The 25,344-nt window shown below is 35.6% G+C and overlaps 1 protein-coding gene across 1 annotated transcript in view; it reads left to right on the forward strand.

Moving 5' to 3' along the window:
- Window positions 1–25,344, forward strand: part of LOC137216194 (A disintegrin and metallopeptidase domain 3-like) — a 106,514-nt gene that overhangs the window by 77,122 nt on the left and 4,048 nt on the right. Inside the window, 7 exon segments of the mRNA XM_067722114.1 lie at window positions 1,150–1,187; window positions 1,189–1,246; window positions 3,988–4,183; window positions 4,674–4,764; window positions 6,521–6,713; window positions 15,376–15,459; window positions 17,421–17,535. Coding sequence (XP_067578215.1) covers window positions 1,150–1,187; window positions 1,189–1,246; window positions 3,988–4,183; window positions 4,674–4,764; window positions 6,521–6,713; window positions 15,376–15,459; window positions 17,421–17,535 — 775 coding nt within the window.

Here is a 25,344-nt window from a genome sequence, read left to right on the forward strand (position 1 = left end):
AGTGGCTAGGAGTTAACATCATTAATATAAAAGTGCTTACAAATAAAGGAAATAAACAGAAGATTACTTCAACAAAAAGTATGCATAAAAGTATAAATCAGATTGTGCAGATATGTAAAATGTTCAGCACATTAATAATAAAACTAATAAAATTGAAACAGATATAAACACTTAGTAATTTGTGCCTATACACTTTACTTATTTTATTATTTTTTTAAATTTTTATTTCGATAGGCCAAGAAGAGTCTTTTTTTTTTTTACATCTTTATTGGAGTATAATTGCTTTACAATGGTGTGTTAGTTTCTGCTTTATAACAAAGTGAATCAGTTATACATACACATATGTTCCCATATCCCTTCCCTCTTGTGTCTCCCTCCCTCCCACCCCTCTAGGTGGTCACAAAGCACTGAGCTGATCTCCCTGTGCTATGTGGCTGCTTCTCACTAGCTATCTATTTTACGTTTGGTAGTGTATGTCCATGCCACTCTCTCACTTTGTCACAGCTTTACTTATTTAAAAATATTATCAGTCTTGTTTAACATCACTCTTACACTGAATAGATAACTATATAGAAAGAAGGAAATAGTGTATATTATGAAGAGCCTTTAATATTTTTAAATTCTTTGACCTAATAACTTCTAGAATCAATCTTTCATATACAATCTTAGAGCTAAAAAAATGACAAAAAATTTATTTGAAATGTCATTTACAACATAATATGCTGTTGTAATTTAGAAACCTCTATTTTGTCACATCCAAAAATTATTGTATATTCACAGAATGATATCTTGAAGAGACTTGATAAGATGGGTAACTACTTATGATGTAGTAAGTGAAAAAAAGTCTCAAAATTTACAATTCCTATATTTATGAACACAACGATTGAAATAAATTGCATTACATTTTTAACAGTTCAAATTCTTGAGCATGGAATTGTGAATAATTTCATTGCCATCTTTTTTTCTATATCAAAATATATTATGTTCAGATATATATATTAAGTGGTGTTAAAAATAGATACAGAAGTAAAAATTATACTGTGATTGTAATTAACTTAGAGACATACTTTAGTATATTATGACAATAAATAAAATGATTTATTTGATTGAAAATTCCTTTTATTTAAATTGATTGCATTTGCTTTTTAGCAATGCTCTCATAAAAAATGCTGTGATGCTGTAACATGTTCTGATTGGAGATGCAGAGTGTGGTACAGGACCATGCTGTGACAGAAAAACTTGTCAGGTAAGTTTTCAAAATATTGCCTTATTTTCTTTCATGAAATTTTTGCGTTCTTGTGGGTGCATTTTGTAGCTTTTGTTTTCCGCTCTTATTTTTACTCATGTTTCAAATTATATTACTTCATGTACTCGATTCATACAGAGTTAATTTCAGAACTGAGAGAAGGTCCTTAGATCTTTTTCAACCTCTTTCGTAGTGCTGCCTCTTACTGTATTGTTTCAATTTCTGCTCAAGACCCATCCTCTTATTGCATTTAATAACAATTCCAGATAATTTGGGTGCTGTGAGTTCCTCTTGGTCGTGCCTGAATGTAGCTCTTCATGATTGAACGACTTATGACAAAATTATGAATAAGCCACCCAACACACACTTGACATGCAATATTTGAATAAACAGACAATAAAAATAAAAACGCCTCATTTTGAAAGTAGCAGAAAAGGAATCCATATAAAATAGTCAGCAATATGTAGCATATCTAATAGTGAAGATTAGCTTTGGCAAGACCCTGGAAGTGACTGACTGAACCCTTGACTTCCCTTGGGAAGTTTTCCGTTCAACTTTCCTTCGTAGCCACACCTGATAGGAGGCAGGGTAAAATCTCTTTTCTAGGGATTGCTACATCTTAGCGACTCACCTTTTTTGTGTCACTTTCAGGGGTCTATGACAAACATAAAGACTGAGTAATGAGAGCTTTTGCTGCCAAGTTTGTTTTTTCTTTGTCCATGAAATCTCTCCTGACATCATTTTACTTTGCTCTATGCGCGTTCTTTTTCACCCGGTGGGCTAGTTTTTAAAGTCAATGGTCATTTGTTTCAAGGCACATGAATGTAGAGGCCAGCCTAGGGTTTCCACTTCTTAGCAATAAACCTTGCTGCCTTTTCCTTCACCAGAGCTCTCATCTTAGTCTTTGTCTCCAAATCACTGGAACTGAGCAGTCAGACTTTTCTAAACAGTCCATTGCCCTCTGCCTACATCTCAAAGGATAATTCTTTACAACAGAGGTAATTGCTACATTTGGTCGAATGAAAATTCATAGTATAAGTTACTAGGGAGGGCTTCAGGGTAACAGCTAAATGTCCTATGTTAGTTCACATTAATTTTATTATGTATTATAGCATAGAATTTGGCTTTTGCTGTCATTTAAAGGCTGACATGTGCCTTACACTCTGCTCTCTTACAGGTGGCCATAAGCTTAAACGGCTTTCTATTTTCTTCTCTGTCCACTTCCAGTTAAGCTAGTTTCCACTGACTTTTGTCTGCAATTTAGTGATCTGATCCAGTTTTTTTTCTTATAAATTTTCATTTTAGACGGACACAAGTCCAAGTGCAAAGACATGGAAGACCAATAGTTTAACCAGCTGTTTTTTGACACGTAACAGTGATTAATGTGTTTTTAGCCAGTACCCGGACATTCCTATATGAAATTTAAGAAACTGTGATTGGTACTGCATAACACCAGTTATTATGGGTCAGTTGTATCTTGATCAACAGCCAAGCAAAGAATATCAAACACTTATGAAGCTTAAGTAAGGCTGAGTCTAGCTTTGTGCTCAGGTGAATCTTTGTTTGGAACAGGAGCAACAGGATTCTTATTCTACATCTGTTGGATATCCTTGCCTTTTTGCCGGCAGTTCTCAAACACGCTTTTCCTGTAGGCAGTACAGATAGCTCATTGAAGTTCCTGGCTTTTCTAGTCCATAGTGTGTGATGTTTCAGAAGAGCAGAGGGGTCCTCTGTTTCCCAACATCCATCTCCACCCCTGGTAGAGGCAGAAACCCCGACCCACCACTACGTTCTAAGTTAAATTCCCACCACTGTGTCTAGGGAGAAGGGTTCCGATTATCATCCTGCGTCAGCAGCAGTTTCATGTCAGCTATAAACTCCTCATGGTGGAAGTGGAGTTAGTCCTGAAAGGAAAATTACTTGAAATGCAAAAAGGATAAAGATGTCCATTAAGAAACATTTTAGAAACATGGCAAAGACTGGCATCTGAGTTAGTTAAAACATCTCAGGAGTGCAACTAACTAGTCCCCAAGAATCAAAAGCTGGAAAACAAATACACGTAGTTTTATATCAAATATTTTCTATTTATCTTGAAGTAAGTATTCAGGATAACCAGAGCATTTTAACTATGAGAACTTTCACCGGAGCCATTGTTTTAAATTGAAGTGCAAATCACACGATAAAGAATTAACCGTTTTCAAGTGAACAATTCAGTAGCATTTAGTGCGTTCACAATGTTGTGCAACCACCTCGACCTGGGTCCATAGCAGGTTCCTCATCCGAACAGGAGACCCCGACCCATTACGCACTTGCCTTCCTTTCTCCCTTCCCCTCAGTCCCTGGCAACCAGCCATCTGCATTCTGCCTCTAGGGATTTACCTACTCTGGACATTTCATATAGGTAGAACCATACAATGTGTGACCTTTGTGTCTGGTTTTCTTCACTAAATACAGTGTTCTGAAGTTTCAGTCACCTTGTAGCATAAACCAGGACTCTATTCCTTTATGTGGCTGAACGTATTCCATTGTCCATAGGACAATTTGTTTATCCATTGATGGACATTTGGCTTCTTTCTGATCTATTCCAGCAGAACTTTTAAGTAAATTCATAATTTAACTTTAAATACTTACAAATGTATTAATAATGGAAATGATAGTTACAAATACAATCCTCCTATTTAAATTTGTATATTTTGTTTTACTACTTTAAAAACAAATATTTGGTTTTCTTTGTCTCACAGATAGCTGAAAGAGGACATGTATGTAGGAAAAGCACAGATATGTGTGATTTTCCAGAATTTTGCAATGGGATAGCTGAGTTTTGTGTACCTTATATGAAATCTGCTGATTTAGAACTGTGCAATAATAAGACTGCCTTTTGCTATCAAGGAGTATGCCAAGATACAGATAAACAGTGTGCGGAGTTGTTTGGAAAATGTAATGGTTGTATTTTCTTCTGAGGTTTATATTTAAGCTATATTTGTTTCTTATGTCAGTAATGCACCCTATAGCCATAATAATAATTATTGCTTAAATCTAAATTTGGAGATAAAACTGCAAAACAAAGCATCTTTGACCTATGTCAGGAGGTAAAGTAGATCTAGTGAGTACGAGACAAAAAGAATAGGATATTAGTCAAGTTTCAGGTGATTGGTGGAAATGGAGTAGACTACTAGAATTACAGATAAGTGAGCAAATGATTGTTTTACTTCTTAATCGTTTCTGGACGATCATAACAATTTTATTCTCGAGTAGGTAGTTTTTAGTTAAGTGTTTCTTCTTCATACGTAGCCAGTAGATGGCACCAAATATTTATAGTAGCTGACACTGCCTGGGCTTCGTTGTCTCAATGCCTTTGTATAAATTTACCATGCTTTTAATTTTTTTTTTTAAGATGGGTAATTAAAAACTTTATTTATATTTTCAGTTTCGAAGGGGGCTTCTGCTCTATGTTCACAAGAAGTGAATATGCATACAGATGACTTTGGAAACTGTTATGGTCGTTTTTGTAATTATCGGTGCGTATTTTGAAAAATATACATTTTCCAAATGCACTGGGTGTGTATGTGTGTGTACTGCAAAGAATCACTTAATACAAATGAGAGATGAATATAGTATATAAAGATAAATTTATATGGTGCACTTCGTAAGATGGTGTATGTTCTTTTTTTAAAATTTCTTTTAACATCTTTATTGGAGTATAATTGCTTTACAATGGTGTGTTAGTTTCTGCTTTAAAACAAAATGAATCAGCTATACATATATCCCCATATATCCTCCCTCTTGCGTCTCCCTCCCATCCTCCCTATCCCACCCCTTTAGGTGGTCACAAAGCACCGAGCTGATCTCCCTGTGCTATGCGGCTGCTTCCCACTACCTATTTTACATTTGGTAGTGTATATATGTCCATGCCACTCGCTCACTTCGTCCCAGCTTACCCTTTCACCTCCCCGTGTCCTCAAGTCCATTCTATACATCTGCATCTTTATTCCTGTCCTGCCCCTAGGGTCTTCAGAACCATTTTTTTTTTTTTTTAGATTCCATACATATGTGTTAGCATGCGGTATTTGTTTTTCTCTTTCTGACTTACTTCACTCTGTATGACAGACTCTAGGTCCATCCACCTCACTACAAATAACTCAGTTTCATTCCTTTTTATGGCTGAGTAATATTCCATTGTATATATGTGCCACATCTTCTTTATCCATTCATCCGATGATGGGCACTTAGGTTGTTTCCATCTCCGGGCTATTGTAAATAGAGCTGCAATGAACATTTTGGTACATGACTCTTTTTGAATTTTGGTTTTCTCAGGGTATATGCCCAGTAGTGGGATTGCTGGGTCATATGGTAGTTCTATTTTTAGTTTTTTAAGGAACCTCCATACTGTTCTCCATAGTGGCTGTATCAATTTACATTCCCACCAACAGTGCAAGAGGGTTCCCTTTTCTCCACACTCTCTCCAGCATTTATTGTTTGTAGATTTTTTGCAGATGGCCACTTTGACTGGTGTGAGGTGATATTGTCACCTTATTTTTGATAAAGGAGGCAAGAATATACAATGGAGAAAAGACAGCCTCTTCAATAAGTGGTGCTGGAAAAACTGGACAGCTACATGTAAAAGAGTGAAATTAGAACACTCCCTAACATCATACACAAAAATAAACTCAAAATGGATTAAAGACCTAAATGTAAGGCCAGGCACTATAAAGTTCTTAGAGGAAAACATAGGCAGAACACTCTATGACATAAATCGCAGCAAGATCCTTTTTGACCCACCTCCTAGAGAAATGGAAATAAAAACAAAAATAAACAAATGGGACCTAATGAAACTTAAAAGCTTTTCCACAGCAAAGGAAAACATAAGACAAAAAGAGAACCCTCTGAATGAGAGGAAATATTTGCAAACGAAGCAACTGACAAAGGATTAATCTCCACAATTTACAAGCAGCTCATGCAGCTCAATATCAAAAAAACAAATAACCCAATCCAAAAATGGGCAGAAGACCTAAATAGACATTTCTCCAAAGAAGATATACAGATTGCCAACAAACACATGAAAGGATGCTCAACATCACTAATCATTAGAGAAATGCAGATCGAAACTACAGTGAGGTATCACCTCACACCAGTAAGATGGTGTATGTTCTGAATAGCTTTGGTGTTATGCTCTGAATAACATTGTGAATTATCCTCATGTTTTGAACTGTTATTTAAACAATATATTGTGTCGCTAAGTGACATATGGGTAATTTTTTCTGTGTTATATTACAGGGATATCTATTGTGGAAAGTTAGTTTGTCTCTGGACACGTACAGAAGTAGTGCCATTTAAAAATTTTGATACTCAATATACTTTCCTTGGAGGGATTGTGTGTCTAAGTGCACATCTAAGAAATTCGACACCAGTAACCTTCCGAGATGATTATACCTATGTAAAGAGTGGCACTATGTGTGGTCCAAATAAGGTAAACACAAATTCTTCGTGATTCTATATGTGGTGTGTGAGCGTCTTAGTGTCTGTGTATGTGTGTTTGTGTATGAGAGAGAGAGAGAGGGCACTTAAGATTTTTAATTTGTAATTGTTACCAATTTTGGTTACTGCGTCATGATCTTAAGCCTTAAAGGTCAAAATTTCTATTGATCAAAGGAACACTTGCTTTACTTTTTGTCATTTTTCATTATGAATTTTACTGTAGATATTTAAAGTTGTGTACTCACACTTGAGTATCTTACTTAACCTCTTTGTTAGGCCAGCATCTGTTCTGCAATAATTTGTGTAAAACAAGGAAGAGAAAAGAATCAAATAATACACCCCAAAAGCAGGTCAGAAAATCCTGAATAATAAGAACAACAAAGAGAATTAATTTGATTGTAATAAAACTAAAATATTGATTTGCTCATTAGCGTACTTCCCTAATTCTTTTTCCAAAAGCACAATATACTTGTTAACAATTTGCCCTTTCTCAAGACACAAGAATAAAACAGAGTTTAAGCTTTGCTTGTTTTTCTTTTTGTTAAACATTTGAAGAAACATAATAGATGATTTTAAACTAGTACCATTGAAAATTTAGTTGACTAATGTAAAACAGTACACAATTATCTCACATTTAAATTTAAATAATTTAAATGGAGGTATAATATTTTAAGAAAAGAAAAAATAAGAGAAAAATGGAAGTGAATAGTAAACTTATCTCAGAATGGGAAGAGATATTCTCACATAAAAATAATGAAGTAATCACAAAGTAACATACTGGTGCTGACTACATTATAAAGTAATATGTCATCCCTTTGAAGATCATTTAAAATTAAGTGCCACAAAAACAGAAATATAGATCAATGGAACAGGATATAAAGCCCAGAGATAAACCCACTCACATATGGTCACCTTATTTTTGACAAAGGAGGCAAGAATATACAGTGGAGAAGAGACAGCCTCTTCAATGAGTGGTGCTGGGAAAACTGGACAGCTACATGTAAAAGCATGAAATTAGAACACTCCCTAACACCATACACAAAAATAAACTCAAAATGGATTAAACACTTAAATGTAAGGCCAGACACTATAGAACTCTTAGAGGAAAACATAGAACACTCTATGACATAAATCACAGCAAGATCCTTTTTGACCCACCTCCTAGAGAAATGGAAATAAAAACAAAAATAAACAAATGGGATCTAATGAAACTTAAAAGCTTTTGCCCAGCAAAGGAGAACATAAACAAGACGAAAAGACAACCCTCCAAATGGGAGAAAATATTTGCAAATGAAGCAATTGACAAAGGATTAATCTCCAAAATATACAAGCAGCTCATGCAGCTCAATATCAAAAAAACAACCCAATCCAAAAATGGACAGAAGACCTAAATAGACATTTCTCCAAAGAAGATATACAGATTGTCAACAAACACATGAAAGGATGCTCAACATCACTAATCATTAGAGAAATGCAAATCAAAGCTACAATGAGGTATCACCTCACACCAGTCAGAATGGCCATCATCAAAAAGTCTACAAACAGGACTTCCCTGGTGGCCCAGTGGTTGAGAGTCCGCCTGCCGATGCAGGAGATGCGGCTTCGTGCCCCGGTCTGGGAGGATTCCACATTGCCGCGGAGCGGCTGGGCCCATGAGCCATGGCCACTGAGCCTGCGTGTCTGGAGCCTGTGCTCCGCAACGGGAGAGGCCACAGCAGTGAGAGGCCCGTGTACTGCAAAAAAAAAAAAAAAAAAATGTCTACAAACAATAAGTGCTGGAGACGGTGTGGAGAAAAGGGAACCCTCTTGCACTGTTGGTGGGAATGTAAATTGATACAGCCACTATGGAGAACAGTACGGAGGTTCCTTAAAAAACTAAAAATAGAACTACCATACCACGCAGCAATCCCACTACTGGGCATATACCTTGAGAAAACCATAATTCCAAAAGAGTCATGTAGAAAAGTGTTCACTGCAGCTCTATTTACAATAGCCAGGACATGGAAGCAACCTAAGTATCCATCGACAGATGAATGGATAAAGAAGATGTGGCACATATACACAATGGAATAGTACTCAGCCATACAAACAAATGAAATTGAGTTATTTGTAGTGAGGTGGATGGACCTTGAGTTTGTCATACAGAGTGAAGTAAGTCAGAAAGAGAAAAACAAATACCGCATGCTAACACATATATATGGAATCTAAAAAAAAAAAAAAGGTTCTGAGGACCCTAGGGGCAGGACAGGAATAAAGACGCAGATGTAGAGAATGGACTTGAGGACACAGGGAGGGTAAGCTGGGACGAAGTGAGCGAGTGGCATGGACATATATACACTACCAAATGTGAAATAGATAGGTAGTAGGAAGCAGCTGCATAGCACAGAGAGATCATCTAGGTACTTTGTGACCACCTAGAGACATGGGATAGGGAGCTTGGGAGGGAGACGCAAGAGGGAGGAGATATGGGGATATATGTATATGTATAGCTGATTCACTTTGTTATACAGCAGAAACTAACACACCATTATAAAGCAATTATACTCCAATAAAGAAGTTAAAAACTGCCTATGTATACATGTTTTAGATCTAAATATGTAAAGGAAAGAAAGAAATGGAGTACCATATAATTTAGATAGTAATTATTTTTAGAAGGAGGGAAAAGACTGATTAAGGGGGAACTGGGAGGATGCCGTCTTGGGTAATAGCAGAGGTCCTTTTGTTTTTTCAGTGAGGGTTGAGTAAATGAATTTTTGTTAAAACCATTGAGCTTTCCACTTTTAGCTTGCAATTTTTCCGTGTGAGTACCGTATTTCACAATGGAAATGGTTCAAAAATCTAAATTGCTAAACAATAACCAGTCGTTTGTAAACAAATGGATTTAACTCCATAAGCTTCTTTCATTGTATTTAATTTGTTTCAGATTTTCAAAATGTTTGTCTTTTAAAATTTTAATAGTAATGCAACATATATTCATGTAAATAAATCAAAAAACAAGTTAAAAAAAAAGGTACACTTGGAAAATAATATCACTGTAAACAAAAACAAAGTGCCAAAATGTTTACTAAACTATAGCAAAGTAAATAAATAAATTTATTAACTAATTTAATCATTCATTAATTAGAAAAAAAGCACTCTAATGGCTTCTATATGTGGCATAACACCAAAAAAATAATTTTGTCTTTGCCCCTGGTTTCTGGCACAAAGATCCTAAACCCCTTGGAATTTCCTGATTGATAAGAATTTTTTTGTTGTTATTCATAATGAGCCCCTTCTGATCAAACCGAATTTATGCTAATGGAGTAACACGGTGGGGCATCTAGATGGCTTCAGGATCGTGCTGGTTACCAGAAAGACCAACTGATTAGAGGGACGGAACTTTTAGTTCTACTCACAACTTCCACTAAGGAGAGTCGCGTGGCTGGAGATTGAACTCTGGAGAAACTTGGAACACTGAGATCAGGGAGCTTCTATGTTGGTGAAATAAAAATGAATATCCAACAGTCGTGTTCGTCCAGTCAGTTAGGAATTGAAAATAATAATTGATGGTGAGAAGCACAACTTATTATCATCCTAAACCAAGTATAAATTTGCACATACTTTCTGGAAAGTGATTTAGAAATGTGTAAGAATTCAAATATATTATCACATCTTTTTGTCTATTTTTGAAATTTATTACTATTTGTTACTATATTTTTCTATATTATTGAAATATAACATTATACTAGCTTCACATGTACATCATAATGATTCATACTTGTATATATTTCAAAATGGTCACCACAAGTCTAATTAATATGTCACCATATGTAGCTATAATTTTTTTCTTATGATGAGAAATTTAAGATTTACTGTCTTACCAAGTTTCAAATACAGAGAACAGTATTAGTAACTGTAATTACCATACTGTACCATACATCCCCATGACTTATTTATTTTTATAACTTGAAGTTTGTGCCTAACCTCCCAAATCCCACCCCTGGCAACCACCAATCTGTACTTTGTATCTGTGAGCTTGGGTTGTTTTGTTTTTATTCTTCTTAGGATTCCACATATAAGTCAGATTATACAGTATTTATATTTCTCTGTCTGACTTACTTCATTTAGCATAACGCCCTCAAGGTCCATACAGGCTGTCACAGCTAGCAAGATTTCATTTTTTTATGGCAGAAAAATATTCCATTGTGTATATATACTATATTTTTGTATATATACTATATTTTCTTTATTCATCCACTGGTGGACACTTTAGTTGCTTCTGCATCTTGGCTATTATAAGTAATGCTTAAATGAACATTAAGATGCAGATATATTTTTGAGTTAGTGTTTCCATTTTCTTCAGATAAATACCTACAAGTGGAATTGCTGGGTCAGGTGGTAGTTCCATTTTTAACTTTTTGACAAACCTCTATACTGTTTTTCATAGTGGCTACACCAATTTACATTCCCACAAACAGGAACAAGTGTTCTCTTTACTCCAGTTCTAAGCCAACACTTATTATTCCTTGTCTTTATGATAATAGCCATTCTAATATCCTAGAAGAATAAGAGAAAGAACTTAAGGATGGAAAAGTATTTGAGGAAATAATGCCTGGAAGGTTTTCAGAAGGCATAAACCACAGATGCAAGAAGCTGCAAGGGCATGATATAGAATGAACTCAGTGAAATCCAGTAAGATACAGCATAATAAAATTCCTGAAAACTAACGACAAAGAAAACTAATCTTAGAATTAGTGAGAGTGAAGCAGCATCTTATATACTGCATAAACACAATTACACTAACATTTGGAATAAAACCATATGGGCACTAGACATACAAATACTAATAGAAAATTGCTACGCTAGGTAACTAGCCTTCTATCATCCCACATAACATTTAAATTCAGCAAATGTCCTGTTGAAAAATGAGTATTTATTTAAAAGACCTCTGCTTTCTCACACCAGCCCTGTTTGACCACTAAAAGCATTACAGTTTATCCATTTCTCCTGCAAGATTCTCTGCCTGGGAAAGTCCAGTCATTAGCCCATGCCCAACTGGGCAATGTCCCCATGGAAGGAAAAGGAAAGAGAAAGGCGGAGGACGGGAAAGAAAGGGAAGGGAAGGAAAAACAAAGACTTTGACTTTTCCTGCTTAGTCTGGAGGAGCTTTAAGCTGGCAGTGACTTTTTGATCCCACACCATTTTTTTTTTTTTTTGCGGTATGCGGGCCTCTCTCTGTTGTGGCCTCTTCTGTTGCGGAGCACAGGCTCTGGACGCGCAGGCTCAGCGGCCATGGGTCACGGGCCCAGCCGCTCCGCGGCATGTGGGATCTTCCCGGACCGGGGCCCGAACCCGTGTCCCCTGCATTGGCAGGCGGACTCTTAACCACTGCGCCACCAGGGAAGCCCTATCCCACACCACTTTTAATAAAAATTCTAATTGGCAGCTCTCTCTATGCAATTGAAGTTTGTCACATTGTTACCAGGGAGTAGGTTCTTGTCTCATCACAGGAAGAATTCAGAGACAAGATAGGGAAGTCAAGAAAGCAAAGCAAGGATTTATGTAAGCAATAGTATGCGCTCAAGGGGAGAGCGGGCAGGCTCAGGTGAGTAGCTGCCCTGAGTTTTATGGCAAGTCAGTTATGTGGGGCGTAGAAATGAAGGGGTGGAATTCTCACTGGGGAGGGAGGGGTTTAGGGTCAAAATTCCCTGATTTTTATCCCAGCTCCACCTTCCCGAGGGTAGGAAGGATTTTTGTCCTTATTTAGCCTTGATTGGAAGTGTCATGGAGTCAGTGCATGATGGGAACTTCTTATCTGCAAGGTAATTTTACTGTAATGAGGGCCTAATGACAACAGGTTGCATTGAGATGCCAGAGATTCCTGCTTTTTCCCACCTTTCTTTGTCTGCTTCCAGGACATTTCTCACCCCCAAAATGTGTGGTTTCCTGTCTGTCTGGAGGTTTCTGCTTTTCTTTTGTCTGACTGTGGGCTCCCGCTGTTTACAAGATGTATGGTGTCCTGCCATTTGGCCTGTGTCCCCCCACCCCGCTCTAATAATATGACAGTCTCTGTTTTGGAAGCTGGCTTTTAGGCCGTGGTACTTCCAGTCGTTTAATCGGATAGTGCCAATTCTGGAGGACAGACCACTGGACAAGCCCGAATTCTGTAGTCACCATTAATTCAATTGCTTTATGAAACAAAATACTCTTCTAAATTGTCTCCCTTGGGATAAAGTGTTGTGTTGACTGTGTTCTGTAACTGAGAGAAGTGGGGAGGTGAGTAGCGGACACTGAGAGCTAACTAGCTCTGTGGTTTTGGGCGCAGACTTCCATTGATAGTTCCACATTTTAGCCACCCTTTCCCATCTTGCCCTTTCAGCTCTTCTTCCTGTTTTTCCTTAGGACTCTGAGGCTGCAGCTCCTCTAAAGCAGTGTAAGGCTGATCAGCTAGGCTCTCCCCTTCGCCACTGTGTTCCCTGTGGTTGCTTTCTCACTTCATGTCACCCAACAGTGACCTTCATTTTATTTCAAAATCCCAGGAAGTCCTTTACTCTCTCCTCTTCTAATTGTCTCTTTCTGATTTTCCTTTACTCTCATTTATTGGGAAAAGGGGGGCTATTGTGAGTGCCAAGTCTGTGAATTTGAGGCTATTGTCTGTGAATTTGAATTGGAATCATTCTCTGGTTATTTTAAAAAGTCATCAAGGATATACTTTATGTTCATTTGTTATTCTACAGTGTTCAGTTGTTTTCAGAGAGGTTAGATAGTAAAGGCTTCTTTACCACATTCTCATCAAATGTGGGTCCTTTGTAAAAATCAGTCTATCAATTGATAGATAAGAAAAGAGAGAAAAAGAGATTTTATTTCTTATCTCTCAAAATAAAGAAGAGTATGTCTTCCTTGTCAATTATAATAAAAATTATAAATGTTATACTCCTAAATTTAATACTGTAATATATTAAGTGAATAATATATTACATGAAGATAGGCATTATTCCAGCAATGCAAGTTTGCTCAATATTGGTTGTGATAGAAGACATCTTTGAATTGTTTATTTAGAAGACAGAACAGGAGTTTATCAAACTGATTGTAGCTCATATAAGTAGGTGAGGGGTATTAAGCATATCTTCTTAACATAATCATTTCAAACTTGAAGAAAATGTCTGGGGCATGTAATTGTCCAAAAAATAGTTAAGCTAATCAATGACTGAATAAATGAAATTAACTGTCTTTTCCTTACCCATTCTTATGCACAGAACTGTATGAAAACATGCTCACATAACCCAAGATTTTCTCCTCAGGAAATAATTTTTTAGTTATATCAAGGATTTTTTTTTGAACCGTGATGTGATTTCTTCTGGGACACTATTAGTGTTTCTTTTTTAAAGAGGGAAATCTTATGTGTTAGTTAATATTCAAAACACTGTCCCAACCACTGACCAAGGCTAAGTATTTTCATAGTATCTTTTGTTTTTCCTGTCATTACAAAAGAGCCAGCTACAAATCGATCTGTTTAGTTGAAAGAAATTATATCAGAAGCATGGTTCTTAACTTTTCCTGGCTTATTTTTCTCCTAAAAACAAGCCAGGGAAGTATGACTAGTATTACCTCAATGACAATGTTAAGAACACTAGAATGAAAATAGTTTTGTGGACAGGTAATTCTGGTTTGTCCAGCATTTTGTTATCCTTGCTGGCTTTATCAGAGCACTTTCAGTTAGTGAACAAGCTGATATTTGTTCTTTCCTTAATTAGCAATGGTGATAGAAAATAATGATAATTTTAGACTATTCATCAGATAGGGGGTATTCTACCAGATACTTAAGAAAATCTATCAGATAGTAGATTCTCCCGAAGATAGTCAAATTAAATTGAAATTTGTATAGACAAATATTAACATAGAGTCTACATAGAAATCAGGTTAAATAAATAAATAAATAAGATAATATCCTATATTTAGTGAGCATTTACTGTGTGCCAAACACCGCTTTTGTTCCTTTATCCGTAACAAGCTATTTCACCTTCATAACCTTGCAATAGTTATAATTATTATTCCAAATTCAAAGATGGATAAACTGAGGTAAAGAAGATTAAATAAATTTCTCAAGGTCACCTTTCCTAATGCAAAAGATAAGAGATATGGTCATTAAAGTTGGGAAAAAAATGTAAAAATGACAGGAACACTGGTATTGGGCTCTGTGAGTAAAGTAGTTCTTGTACTGAATATTGGCTCTGTCAGTCAGTGGTGGTGTGACCTTAAAAGTATACATTTAATTCTCATCAAATATAAAATGAGGATGAAAATATCTCCTTCACAGGGTCAATATGAGTATATATTATAAAAATACATAGAAAGTGCAAAGACAGATCCTAGCTCATTACCAACAGTCAATACAAGTTGGCTGTTTTTGTACTTATGCCAATTAATATCGGTAAATGCACAGTTCTGCTCCCTCAAGGGAAAAAATGGTTTCTGATTCTCAAAATACGATATTTGACAAGGTAACAACACACCATTTGACTCCAAGTTCTTTTATTAGAATGAGCAGATCTGAATTCCAGATTCAACTGAGGTATATATGTCTTGTGCGTCTAATTTTCATACCAAGTACAATTGTTCAATTCTTGACTTTAAATTTAAAATTTTTGTCGTTGGTGGTTGTTTTCACATTTTAGTTTTGTAACAGAGGATCTTGCACAGACGTCAACATCAGCTCAGACGCAACTTGTATCTCCAAAATAAAGTGCAATGGACATGGGGTATGTATAATGGTTATTCTGTTTCTAAGTATAGTTATTTTGATTCATGTCAATAACATTTTTCAGTATAATAATGCTTAAAATTATTTGGGGTGTAGAAATGTATTTGGAAAATTGAAATCGAACAAGAAAAGCAGACTGCGTTATTCATACGTATGTATGTGATTTATGTGTTCAGTCAGATCATATAGGCTTCATGAGCAAATAATTTGCTTTGAACGTTGTACTAAAATTCAATATGAAACAATCTATTATCATAATGTTAGATTAAGATTATGAAATTTTGGAAATGAGCTCATTAAGGATTACACATATACATTTATACATACATAAAAATATTGCTTATAATTGAGTGTATGTGTACTGATAAATATTTAAACTCACACAATATATATTATACATATTACTTATAATCTCATATTTTTATGGGAGCAGACTTTCTTGTTCATTATGATCTGCTTCATCCTTGAACATCTTCAATGTGTTTCCCTGCAGGTCTCTTCCTTACTATATTTGAAAAGTTATCCACTGATGGACTTTCAGATAATGTTAAATTTTTACTTAACTATTGTAACTAATGGTACAGTGGACACTGTTGTACCTTCACCTTTGCACATTTATCTGACTTCTTAAATTGTTAGCAGTGAAATCTGATGAGCCAAATATATGTACCGTTTAAATTTTCGTTAATATTATATTGTCTTCAAGAAATATTATACCAGTTTTTGGTCTCGCCTGTCACGTATAAAAATGCATATTTCCGGGCTTCCCTGGTGGCGCAGTGGTTGAGAGTCCACCTGCCGATGCAGGGGACACGGGTTCGTGCCCCGGTCCGGGAGGATCCCACATGCCGCGGAGAGGCTGGGCCCGTGAGCCATGGCCGCTGAGCCTGCGCGTCCGGAGCCTGTGCTCCGCAACGGGAGAGGCCACAACAGTGAGAGGCCCGCGTACCGCAAAAAAAAAAAAAAAAGCATATTTCCTTATATTCTGGTCAGACTAGTTTCTCTGTCTTTTGAATCTCTTCAAACATGCTAAATCCATTGTTAACTTGCATTTCTTCAGTAATTAATTATACAATCCTTAAGTATATATGGTCACATTTTCCATTTGTATTTCTATTTGTCCATCCATTGTGAAATTATCTACCAGGTTATAGAAATTTTGTAAACTTTGTAAGTTTTTCCAAGCATGTCTTTGGCTTTAACTGTGTGGCTAGTGTCTCCTGCCATACTGATGCTTCCTATTTTATATAGTAATCCAGGAGAAAAGTGACCTGTGTGTCTTTTAAAAATTTTTTCTCTCCCAGATCACTTACATGTCCTATTATTTACAGTTTCTTTTCTGTTTCTTTCCTCTCTTATTTAATTTTAATTAATTTCTTGTTAAGTTTTTCACGAACCTATTTCTAGATTCTCTATAATGTTTCTGGCCCTTCTTTCAGTTCACCCACCAGATCACATTTATAGATATTTTCTAGCCTTCCTATTTCTGGCCAAATAAATTTTGCTATCTATGTCTGATTAAGAATACTTCTCCCTTTTGTTTTTCCCCTTTTTTTTTTTTTTTTTTGGTAAAAATTGGCTCTTATCATGGCTAATTTTTTTGAACTAGCACAATTCATAGTATATTTAAACTTCCACTATTTTATAATTTCTAGCTTCATAATTCCTATGCCTTTCTAGAATAAGACATTTCAGTTGTATCAGAATATCATATACTTTTATTTAAAAGTACAAGAGATAAATAAGAGACAATCTATGGGACATTTGAAAAGATATTGCATGAACATATTATATTAATTTTTAATTTAAGAATTGCTTTCCACATTAATATAAAAAACTACCTATAATATACTAAATTATAGTACTTTAATAATTTACATTGACTAAAAATAGCAAATAATGTGTTTAATTTCTATCTTATACATCAAACGCACTTTTAAAATTTGGTTTTGGCTTTAGGTTTGCACTACTCTCCATAACTGTCACTGTGATGCTGGATATGCCCCTCCACAATGTGAACCAATGCCTTCATCACCAGGAGGAAGTATCAATGACGGGTTTTGGCTTACGTCAGGTTAGTATCCAGATCACGGTACTCCAACATAGCCGTCTGCACTTAGAGGAATAGTATACACCTCCACGGTCTGTGTGGCTGTTGAGCACCTAGCATGTGGGTAGTGCAACCAAGGAACTAAAGTTTCCATCTTATTTCACTTTATTTAATATAAATTTAAATAGTCACTTGTGATTAGTAGCTACTAAATTAGGCAGTGCAGCTCTAGATCATATTGTCAATCAAAATTTTGTATACGGTTTAAATTCAAATCTAGACATGAACACTTTAACAGATCTTCTCTTAATTTTAACAATGGTTTCCAGAACTTTTCTATTTGTACAACAGAGTTTTCTAGATAGGTATAGTTAAATGATAGAATAGGTGATAGTTTTATTATGTAGTCTGTATATTCCAAGGATGTTAACTGTTGTGATGTGCTAGTTCATAGCAGAGTTGCCTCTTTCAAGTTTTAACTCTACTACTGAAAGGTAAAGATAATAAAGTCTTCCACATCCAAAGTATATGGATAGTAGATGGCACAAAACTTTTTTTAATTTATTTGGTGAACATTCGTGAACAACTGTAGCATGTTTGATTTTTCTAAACTTCACAATGTGAAACTCTCAGAACACTGTAATTCCATTAAGGTCTTTCCATCATTTGTGCTTCTGTTTTGTGCCTCTGTTTTTATTTATTTTATTTATGTATATGTTGTAAACCTGACAATAGAGCATTGTATTTGCCTTAAAATAGCCAATGAAATGTTAAAGAATTTTAATGTAAATATTTACATTTATCCCAACCTATTTACCATTTTCTAGGGCTTTTCAGTTCCTCTAGCACACTCAAATTTCTGTGTGGGTTCATTTCCTTTCAACCTGTAAAACTCTCTTTTGTATTTCTTTTTGTGTGTACCTTGTAGTGATCAATTGTCTCAGCTTTTGTCTGTAAAATGTTTTCATAATGTCTTAATTTGTGAACGGTATTTTCACTAGAAGTAGAATTGCTTCTTTCAGCAATTTAAAGATGTAATCCCATTGTATCCTGGCTTCCGTTTTGTGATGAGAATGCAGCTGTCATTCTTATTATTCATCCCAATAATATAATGCTTCCTTCATTCCTTGTCTGAGTTGCGGACTTACTTTATATCTTTGATTTTCCGTAGTGGTTTACCAAGATGTGTATTTCTTTGAATTTATCTTGCTTGGTTTGGCGAGATTCTTGAATATATAGGTTCGTGTATTTCTGGAAATTTTGAAAAAATTATTAGTCATTGTCTCTTTTTTAATATTTATTTTTTATTAAGAATATTTTGCTTTTTAAAAAATGTTCACACAGTAGCCTTCACTCTGTGGTATATAGTTCTCTGAGTATTGAAAAATGTATGTATTCCGTTCCAACCACCACAGTCATGATGCACAACAGGTCCATCGCCTCAGATCCTCCCTCTGGCTGCTGCCCTTTGTATTCATCTCCCACTGCCAGTTCCTTGCAACCAGTGACCTGGTCTCTGTCACTATAGATTTGCCTTTTCCAGAATGTTCTGAACAGCATACATGCATTTGAGATTCATTCTCATTGGCATATGTTTTAATAGTTCATTCTTTATTACTGTTAAGTAGCTTCCTATTGAAAAGATGAACTATATAGTTTGTTTATCCATTCACACATTGTAGGGTATTTGGGTCGTTTCTAGATTTTGGCAATTTTGAATGACGCTGCTGTAAACGTGCACATAGGCTTTCGTCTGTATTTAAGTTCTCACTTTTTGATGAGTAAATACCTAGGCACTTTTGTCTATATATAAGTTCTCACTATAATACCTGTAAGTGAGATAGCTGGATCGTTTACTCAGTGTATTTTTTTTAATGAGTGTATTTTTAATTTTTTAAGAAACAGCCAAACTATTTTCCAAAGTGGCTTTACCATTTTCCTTCCCTCCATTCATCTGTGAGAGTCCCAGTTACTCTGCACAGATGATCCACACTTCACAAGCATTTGGTATTGTCGTTTTTGTTGGTTTTGTTTGATTTTTTTTTTTGGCCAGCTTTAGAGGTGTAATGATATCCCACTGTTATTTTTAGTTAGCTTATTATGTTGAAATAATTATACACTCATAAAGGGTTGCAAAAAAATTTAGAGGGCAGTCTTACGAATACTTTACTCAGCTTCAGTCAGTGTTAACATGTTTCAGTACTACAGTAGAATAGCAAAACCAGGAAATGGACATTGATGAAATACACAGACCTTATTCACATTTCACCAGTATACATACACTTATCTGTGTATACGTGTGTGTATGCATTCACATGTGCATATATTTAGTTCTATGCAGTTTCACCACATGTTCAAGTTTGGGTACCCACCATCACAATCAAGATATAGAACTGCATCATCACTACATGGCCCCTGATATTGTTACTCCTTTATATAGCTACACTCATCCCCTGATATTGTTACTCCTTTATATAGCTACACTCATTCCCTCTTTCCCCTTTCCGAACTTTTGGCAACCACTAAACTGCTCTTCATCTTTCTAATTATGTTATTTCATGAATGTCATATAAATGGAACCATGTAGTTTGTATCTTTTTGAGGGTGTCTTTTCCTCTCACTTCATTCCTTTGTATTGATGACTAGTATTCCTTTGTATGTCTGTAGCATATTTTGTTTAATTATTCACCCATTGAAGGACATTGTGTGGATGGCAAGTTTTAGTTATTATGAATAGATCTGCAATGAATATTTGTGTGGAAGATTCTGCATGAAGATAAATGTTTATTTCTCTGGGAAGCATGGCCGAGAGTGAAACTGCTGTGTCTATGGTAAGCCATTTATAATTTTTAAAGCAACTGCCAAGCTTTTTGCAGAGTGGCTATATACTGTTTGACATCCCCGCCAGTGATAAATGAATGGGTTTTTTGCAGCCTTGCCAACATTTGAAGATACCAATATTTTTTTTTTTGCCATTCTATTGGTGTGTTTTAATATCTCATTGTGCTTTTAATTTGTACTTCCCTAATGGATAATGATAATTGAATATCTTTAATGTGTTTATTTGGCACCTGCATATCCACTTCAGTGAAAAGTCTGTTCATATCTTTTTCCCATTTGTTAATTGTATTGTTTATTAAATGTTGAGTTTTCACACAAACATCTATTTTGTGGGATTTGTGATTTGAACATATTCTCTCCAAGTGTTTTTTTCTCAGACCAAAAGGTTTTTTTTTCCAATTCTTATTTTGATAAGCTCTTCTTTTTTTCCTTTTTGGATCTATGCTTTTGGTGTCAAGTATGTGAATTCTTTGTCTGTCTTAAGTCTTGAAATTTTTTGCTATGATATCTGTAAAAGGTATAGTTTTATGTTTTATATTTAAGTCCATGATCCATTTTGATTACTTTTTATAAAGGGTAGGAGATTAATTTTCCGATTTATGGGTGTCAAATTGTTCTAGCACAATTCTTTGAAAAAGCTGCCTGTTGTCCACTGTGTTGATTTTGCATCTTTGTTAAAAATTAATTGGACAGGGCTTCCCTGCTGGCACAGTGGTTGAGAGTCCGCCTGCCGATGCAGGGGACACAGGTTCGTGCCCCGGTCTGGGAAGATCCCACATGCTGCGGAGTGGCTGGGCCCGTGAACCATGGCCGCTGAGCCTGCGCGCCCGCGTACCGAAAAAAAAAAAATTAATTGGACATTTTTGTGTTGATGTATTTCTCAGATCTCTATTCTGTTCCACTGATCTATGTGTCATTCCCTCCACCAATACTACACTGTTTTGACTATTGTAGTTATAGGGTAATCTTGAACAGCAGGAACAGTGAGTCTTCCCATTTCATTCTTCTTTTTCAAAATGGTTTTGGCTATTTTAAGGTTTCTCTTTTCCATATACATTAAGCTTGTCTATGTTTACAAAAAAATTTTGCCGTGATTTTGATGCAAATTGTGTTAAACGTATGGATCAATTTAGGAAGTTTCACATTTTTATTATTTACTATTGAATCTTCCAGTGTATGAACACAGTATTTCTTTCCACTTATATGTCTTCTTTAATTTCCTTCATCATAATTTTGTAATTTTCACCAGATACTGTACATTTTATTATTTCATATTTGTTATTTCACTTTCTTTAGAGCTACTGTAAATAATGTTGTACTATAATAGAACATATTTTAATTTTATATTTATAAACACCAATTAAAATGATTAATCACTGTTTATCACTCCTACATCATCTAACTCCTTTCAATCAACTTTGCATGTATATTTGTCCACTTGTGAATCATATCAAGTAAATGTTCATGCCCAAATGTAATAAAAGGTGAAAAGATACTATCCTAGATCTTCTTTACAATACAGAATATTCTAGGTATTTGTGACAAAATATTACATGCTGAAGTATGATTAACTGGATGAGAATATCATATTTCCTTTCTGTTACTAGAAATATTCTGTTCATTCATTGATTCTTCAGTTGGAGGAAAATTATGATAGCATCGTCCACTCTGATGACTTGTAGTATGAGATTTCATTTGGATGATCAATATCAACACCACCATTATAAAGTTTAAAAACAAGAGCCCTGGAGGGGCTCTTTTGTACCTTCCTGAAAGTTGATATATTACTTGGGCAACAAAATTAGAAAACTGAAATTTGCCAATGGAAAAAATAGGGAGTCCAGAAATAAACTCTCACATATGCAGTCTAATGATTTTCAGTTAGGATGCCATGACCACTCAAGGGGAGAAAGGATGGTCTTTTCAACAAATAATTTTGGGATAACTGGATATCAATATGCAAAAGAATGAAGTTGGACCCTTACTTACACCTTAAAAAAAATTAACTCCAAATGAATCAAGGTTTTAAATGTCAAGAGCTAAAACTATAAAATCCTTAGAAGAAAACAAAAGGGGCAATATTCATAACATTAGATTTAGAAATGATTTATTGAATATGACACTGAAAGCACAGGCAACAGAAGAAAAAAGTAGATAAATTAGAATTTTATAATTAAAAACTGTTGTGCATCAAAGGACGCTATTGATAAAGGAAAAAGCTAACCCACAGAATAAGAGAAAATGTTCACAAATCATATATCTGATGAAAATTAATATGTAGAATATGTAAAATATTCCTATAACTCAGCTACAAAGAAACATAAAATCCCATTAAAAATGGCAAAAGACCTGAATAGACATTTCTTCAAAAAAGATACACAGATGGACAATAAGCACATGCGAAGTTGCTCAACGTCACTAATTGTGAGGGAATTGCAGGTCGAAACTCCAACTAGACACTAATCCAAACCTATTGGGATGGCTATTATTTAAAAATTTCAGAAGATATCAAGTTCTGATGAGAATGTGGAGAAATTGGAACTCCTGTGCACTGCTGGTGGAAATGTAGAAGTGCTGCAGCCCGTGTGGAAAATGGTATGGTGGTTCCTCATAAAATTAAACATAGAATTACCATATTATCCTGAATTTACACATCTAGGTATATACCCCAAAGCACTGAAAGCATGGACTCACAGATATTTGGACACCCATGTTCTTAGCAGCGTTATTCACAACAGCCGAAAGGTGAAAACACTCAAACATCCATCAACAGTATACCCATATGGTGGTATATACATACAATGGAAAATTATTTAGCTTTAAAAAGGAATGAAATTCTGACACATGGTACAATATGGATGGAACTTGACAACCTTATGCTAACTAAAATTAGCCAGTCACAAGAGGACAAGTATTGGATGACTGTGCTTTTATGAGGTACCTACAGTAGTCAATTCATAGGGACAAAGTAGAAAGGTAGTTGCCTGGGGCTGGAGGAAGGGGGACTGGTAAATCGATGTTTAAAGGATTGAGTTTCAGTTTGGGAGGATGAAAACGTTCTAGAGTTTGATGGTAATAATAGATGCACAAAGATGTGAATGTACTTAATGCCATTGACTGTACACTCAAAAATATTTAAAGTAATAAATTTCATGTGTTGAGTATTTTACCACAGTAAAGCAAAATTGTCAGGCAAAAATTCCATTTTATGACATCACCAAAAATAATACAAAATTTAGATATAATTTTATGGAAAGAAGTGTAAGATATACACTGAAAGCTAAAACTACATTATTGAAAGAATGATCTACATAAATGTAAAGACATCTCCTGTTAATGTACTGGAAGACTCAATATTGTTATTACTCCAGATACTCTCAAAATTGATCTACAAATTCAACACAATCCTTAACAAACCCAAGCTGTCTCTTTTGCAGAAACTGAAAAGTTGATCTTAAAGTCTTACAGAAATTCAAGCAACACAGAATAGTAAAAACAATCTTGAAAACATAGTTTTCAAGAAAACTTGAAACTGAAAACACAATTCCAAAGCATATTACAAAGCTAAATAATCAAAACAGTGTAGTACTCTCCCAAGAATAAGGATAGATATTTAGTTCAATAGAAGAGAGAGTCCAGAAATAAAGCTTCATGCTAACAGTCATGGATTTTTGACAAAGATGTCAAAACAATTCAAAGGACAAAGGATGGTCTTCTAAAACAATGGTGTTGGGACAAGTAGATATCCACATGCAAACGAAGTTAGATTACTGCATCACAAGGTTCACAAAAATTAACTGAAATTGGATCATAGATCTAAATGTAAGAGCTAAGGTTATAAAACACTCAGAACACATATTAGTAAATCTTTGTGACCTTGGCATAGGCTGTGTTATCGAAGACACCAAAGCACAAGTGAAGAAAGAAACAATAGACTGATTGAATTTCATCAAAATTGATAACTTTTGGGCTGCAAATGATAACAACCAAGACAGTGAAGGACAAACTACAGAGTGGGAGAATATATTTGTAAATATTATATCTCATAGGGGACTTGTATCCAGAATATATATAGAACACTTACAAGTCCATAATAAAAAGACAAATAACCCAATTAAAAATGGGAAGGGATTTAGGGACTTCACTGGTGGTGCAGTGCTTAAGAATCTGCCTGCCAGTGCAGGGGACATAGGTTTGAGCCCTGGTCCAGGAAGATCCCACATGCCGTGGAGCAACTAAGCCCGTGCGCCACAACTACTGAGCCTTCGCTCTAGAGCCCCTGAGCCACAACTACTGAAGCCCGCGCGCCTAGAGCCTGTGCTCCACAACAAGAGAAGCAACTGCAATGAGAAGCCCACGCACCACAACGAAGAGTAGCCCCCACTCGCCGCAACTAGAGAAAGCCCGCGTGCAGCAATGAAGACCCAATGCAGCCTAAATAAATAAATAAATAAATAAAGGGAGGGGATTTAAATAAACACACCTCCATAGAAGATATACCAATGGCCAAAAAGCCCATGAAAAGATGTTCAGCATCTTAGGAAAATGCAAACCAAAACCACGAGATACTACTTCACACTCATTAGGATAGCTATTATAATAAAAAACACAGGCAACAAGTACCAGTGAGGATGTGGAGAAATTGGGATCTTCTTGGTGCTCTTTTTACCACTACTGCTCAAACTCTGGTATCTCTTTTCCACTCTCACCCCAGTAAGAGCTGCTGTCTAATTAGCTTCAGATTGTCTCATACTATGTATGTATATATACACATATATATTCCTTATCCTTCTGCCAAGGACACCTGCAAGGATCCCCTTAACAGTTCTGGAATCCTTAATTTCAGAGCAACTTTCTGTTCAATGCTGCACCCTTCAGGTTCCCACCATTTCTTCTGCTGTGAGCTCTGTCTTCTGCTCCATAGGAATGATGTACTTTGCTTAGGACTCCAATTCTCTGTTCTGAGATCAGCAAATTATCCATAGGTAGAAT

The sequence above is a fragment of the Pseudorca crassidens genome, chromosome 21 (genome assembly GCF_039906515.1).
Source record: "Pseudorca crassidens isolate mPseCra1 chromosome 21, mPseCra1.hap1, whole genome shotgun sequence".
Taxonomy (NCBI): domain Eukaryota; kingdom Metazoa; phylum Chordata; class Mammalia; order Artiodactyla; family Delphinidae; genus Pseudorca; species Pseudorca crassidens.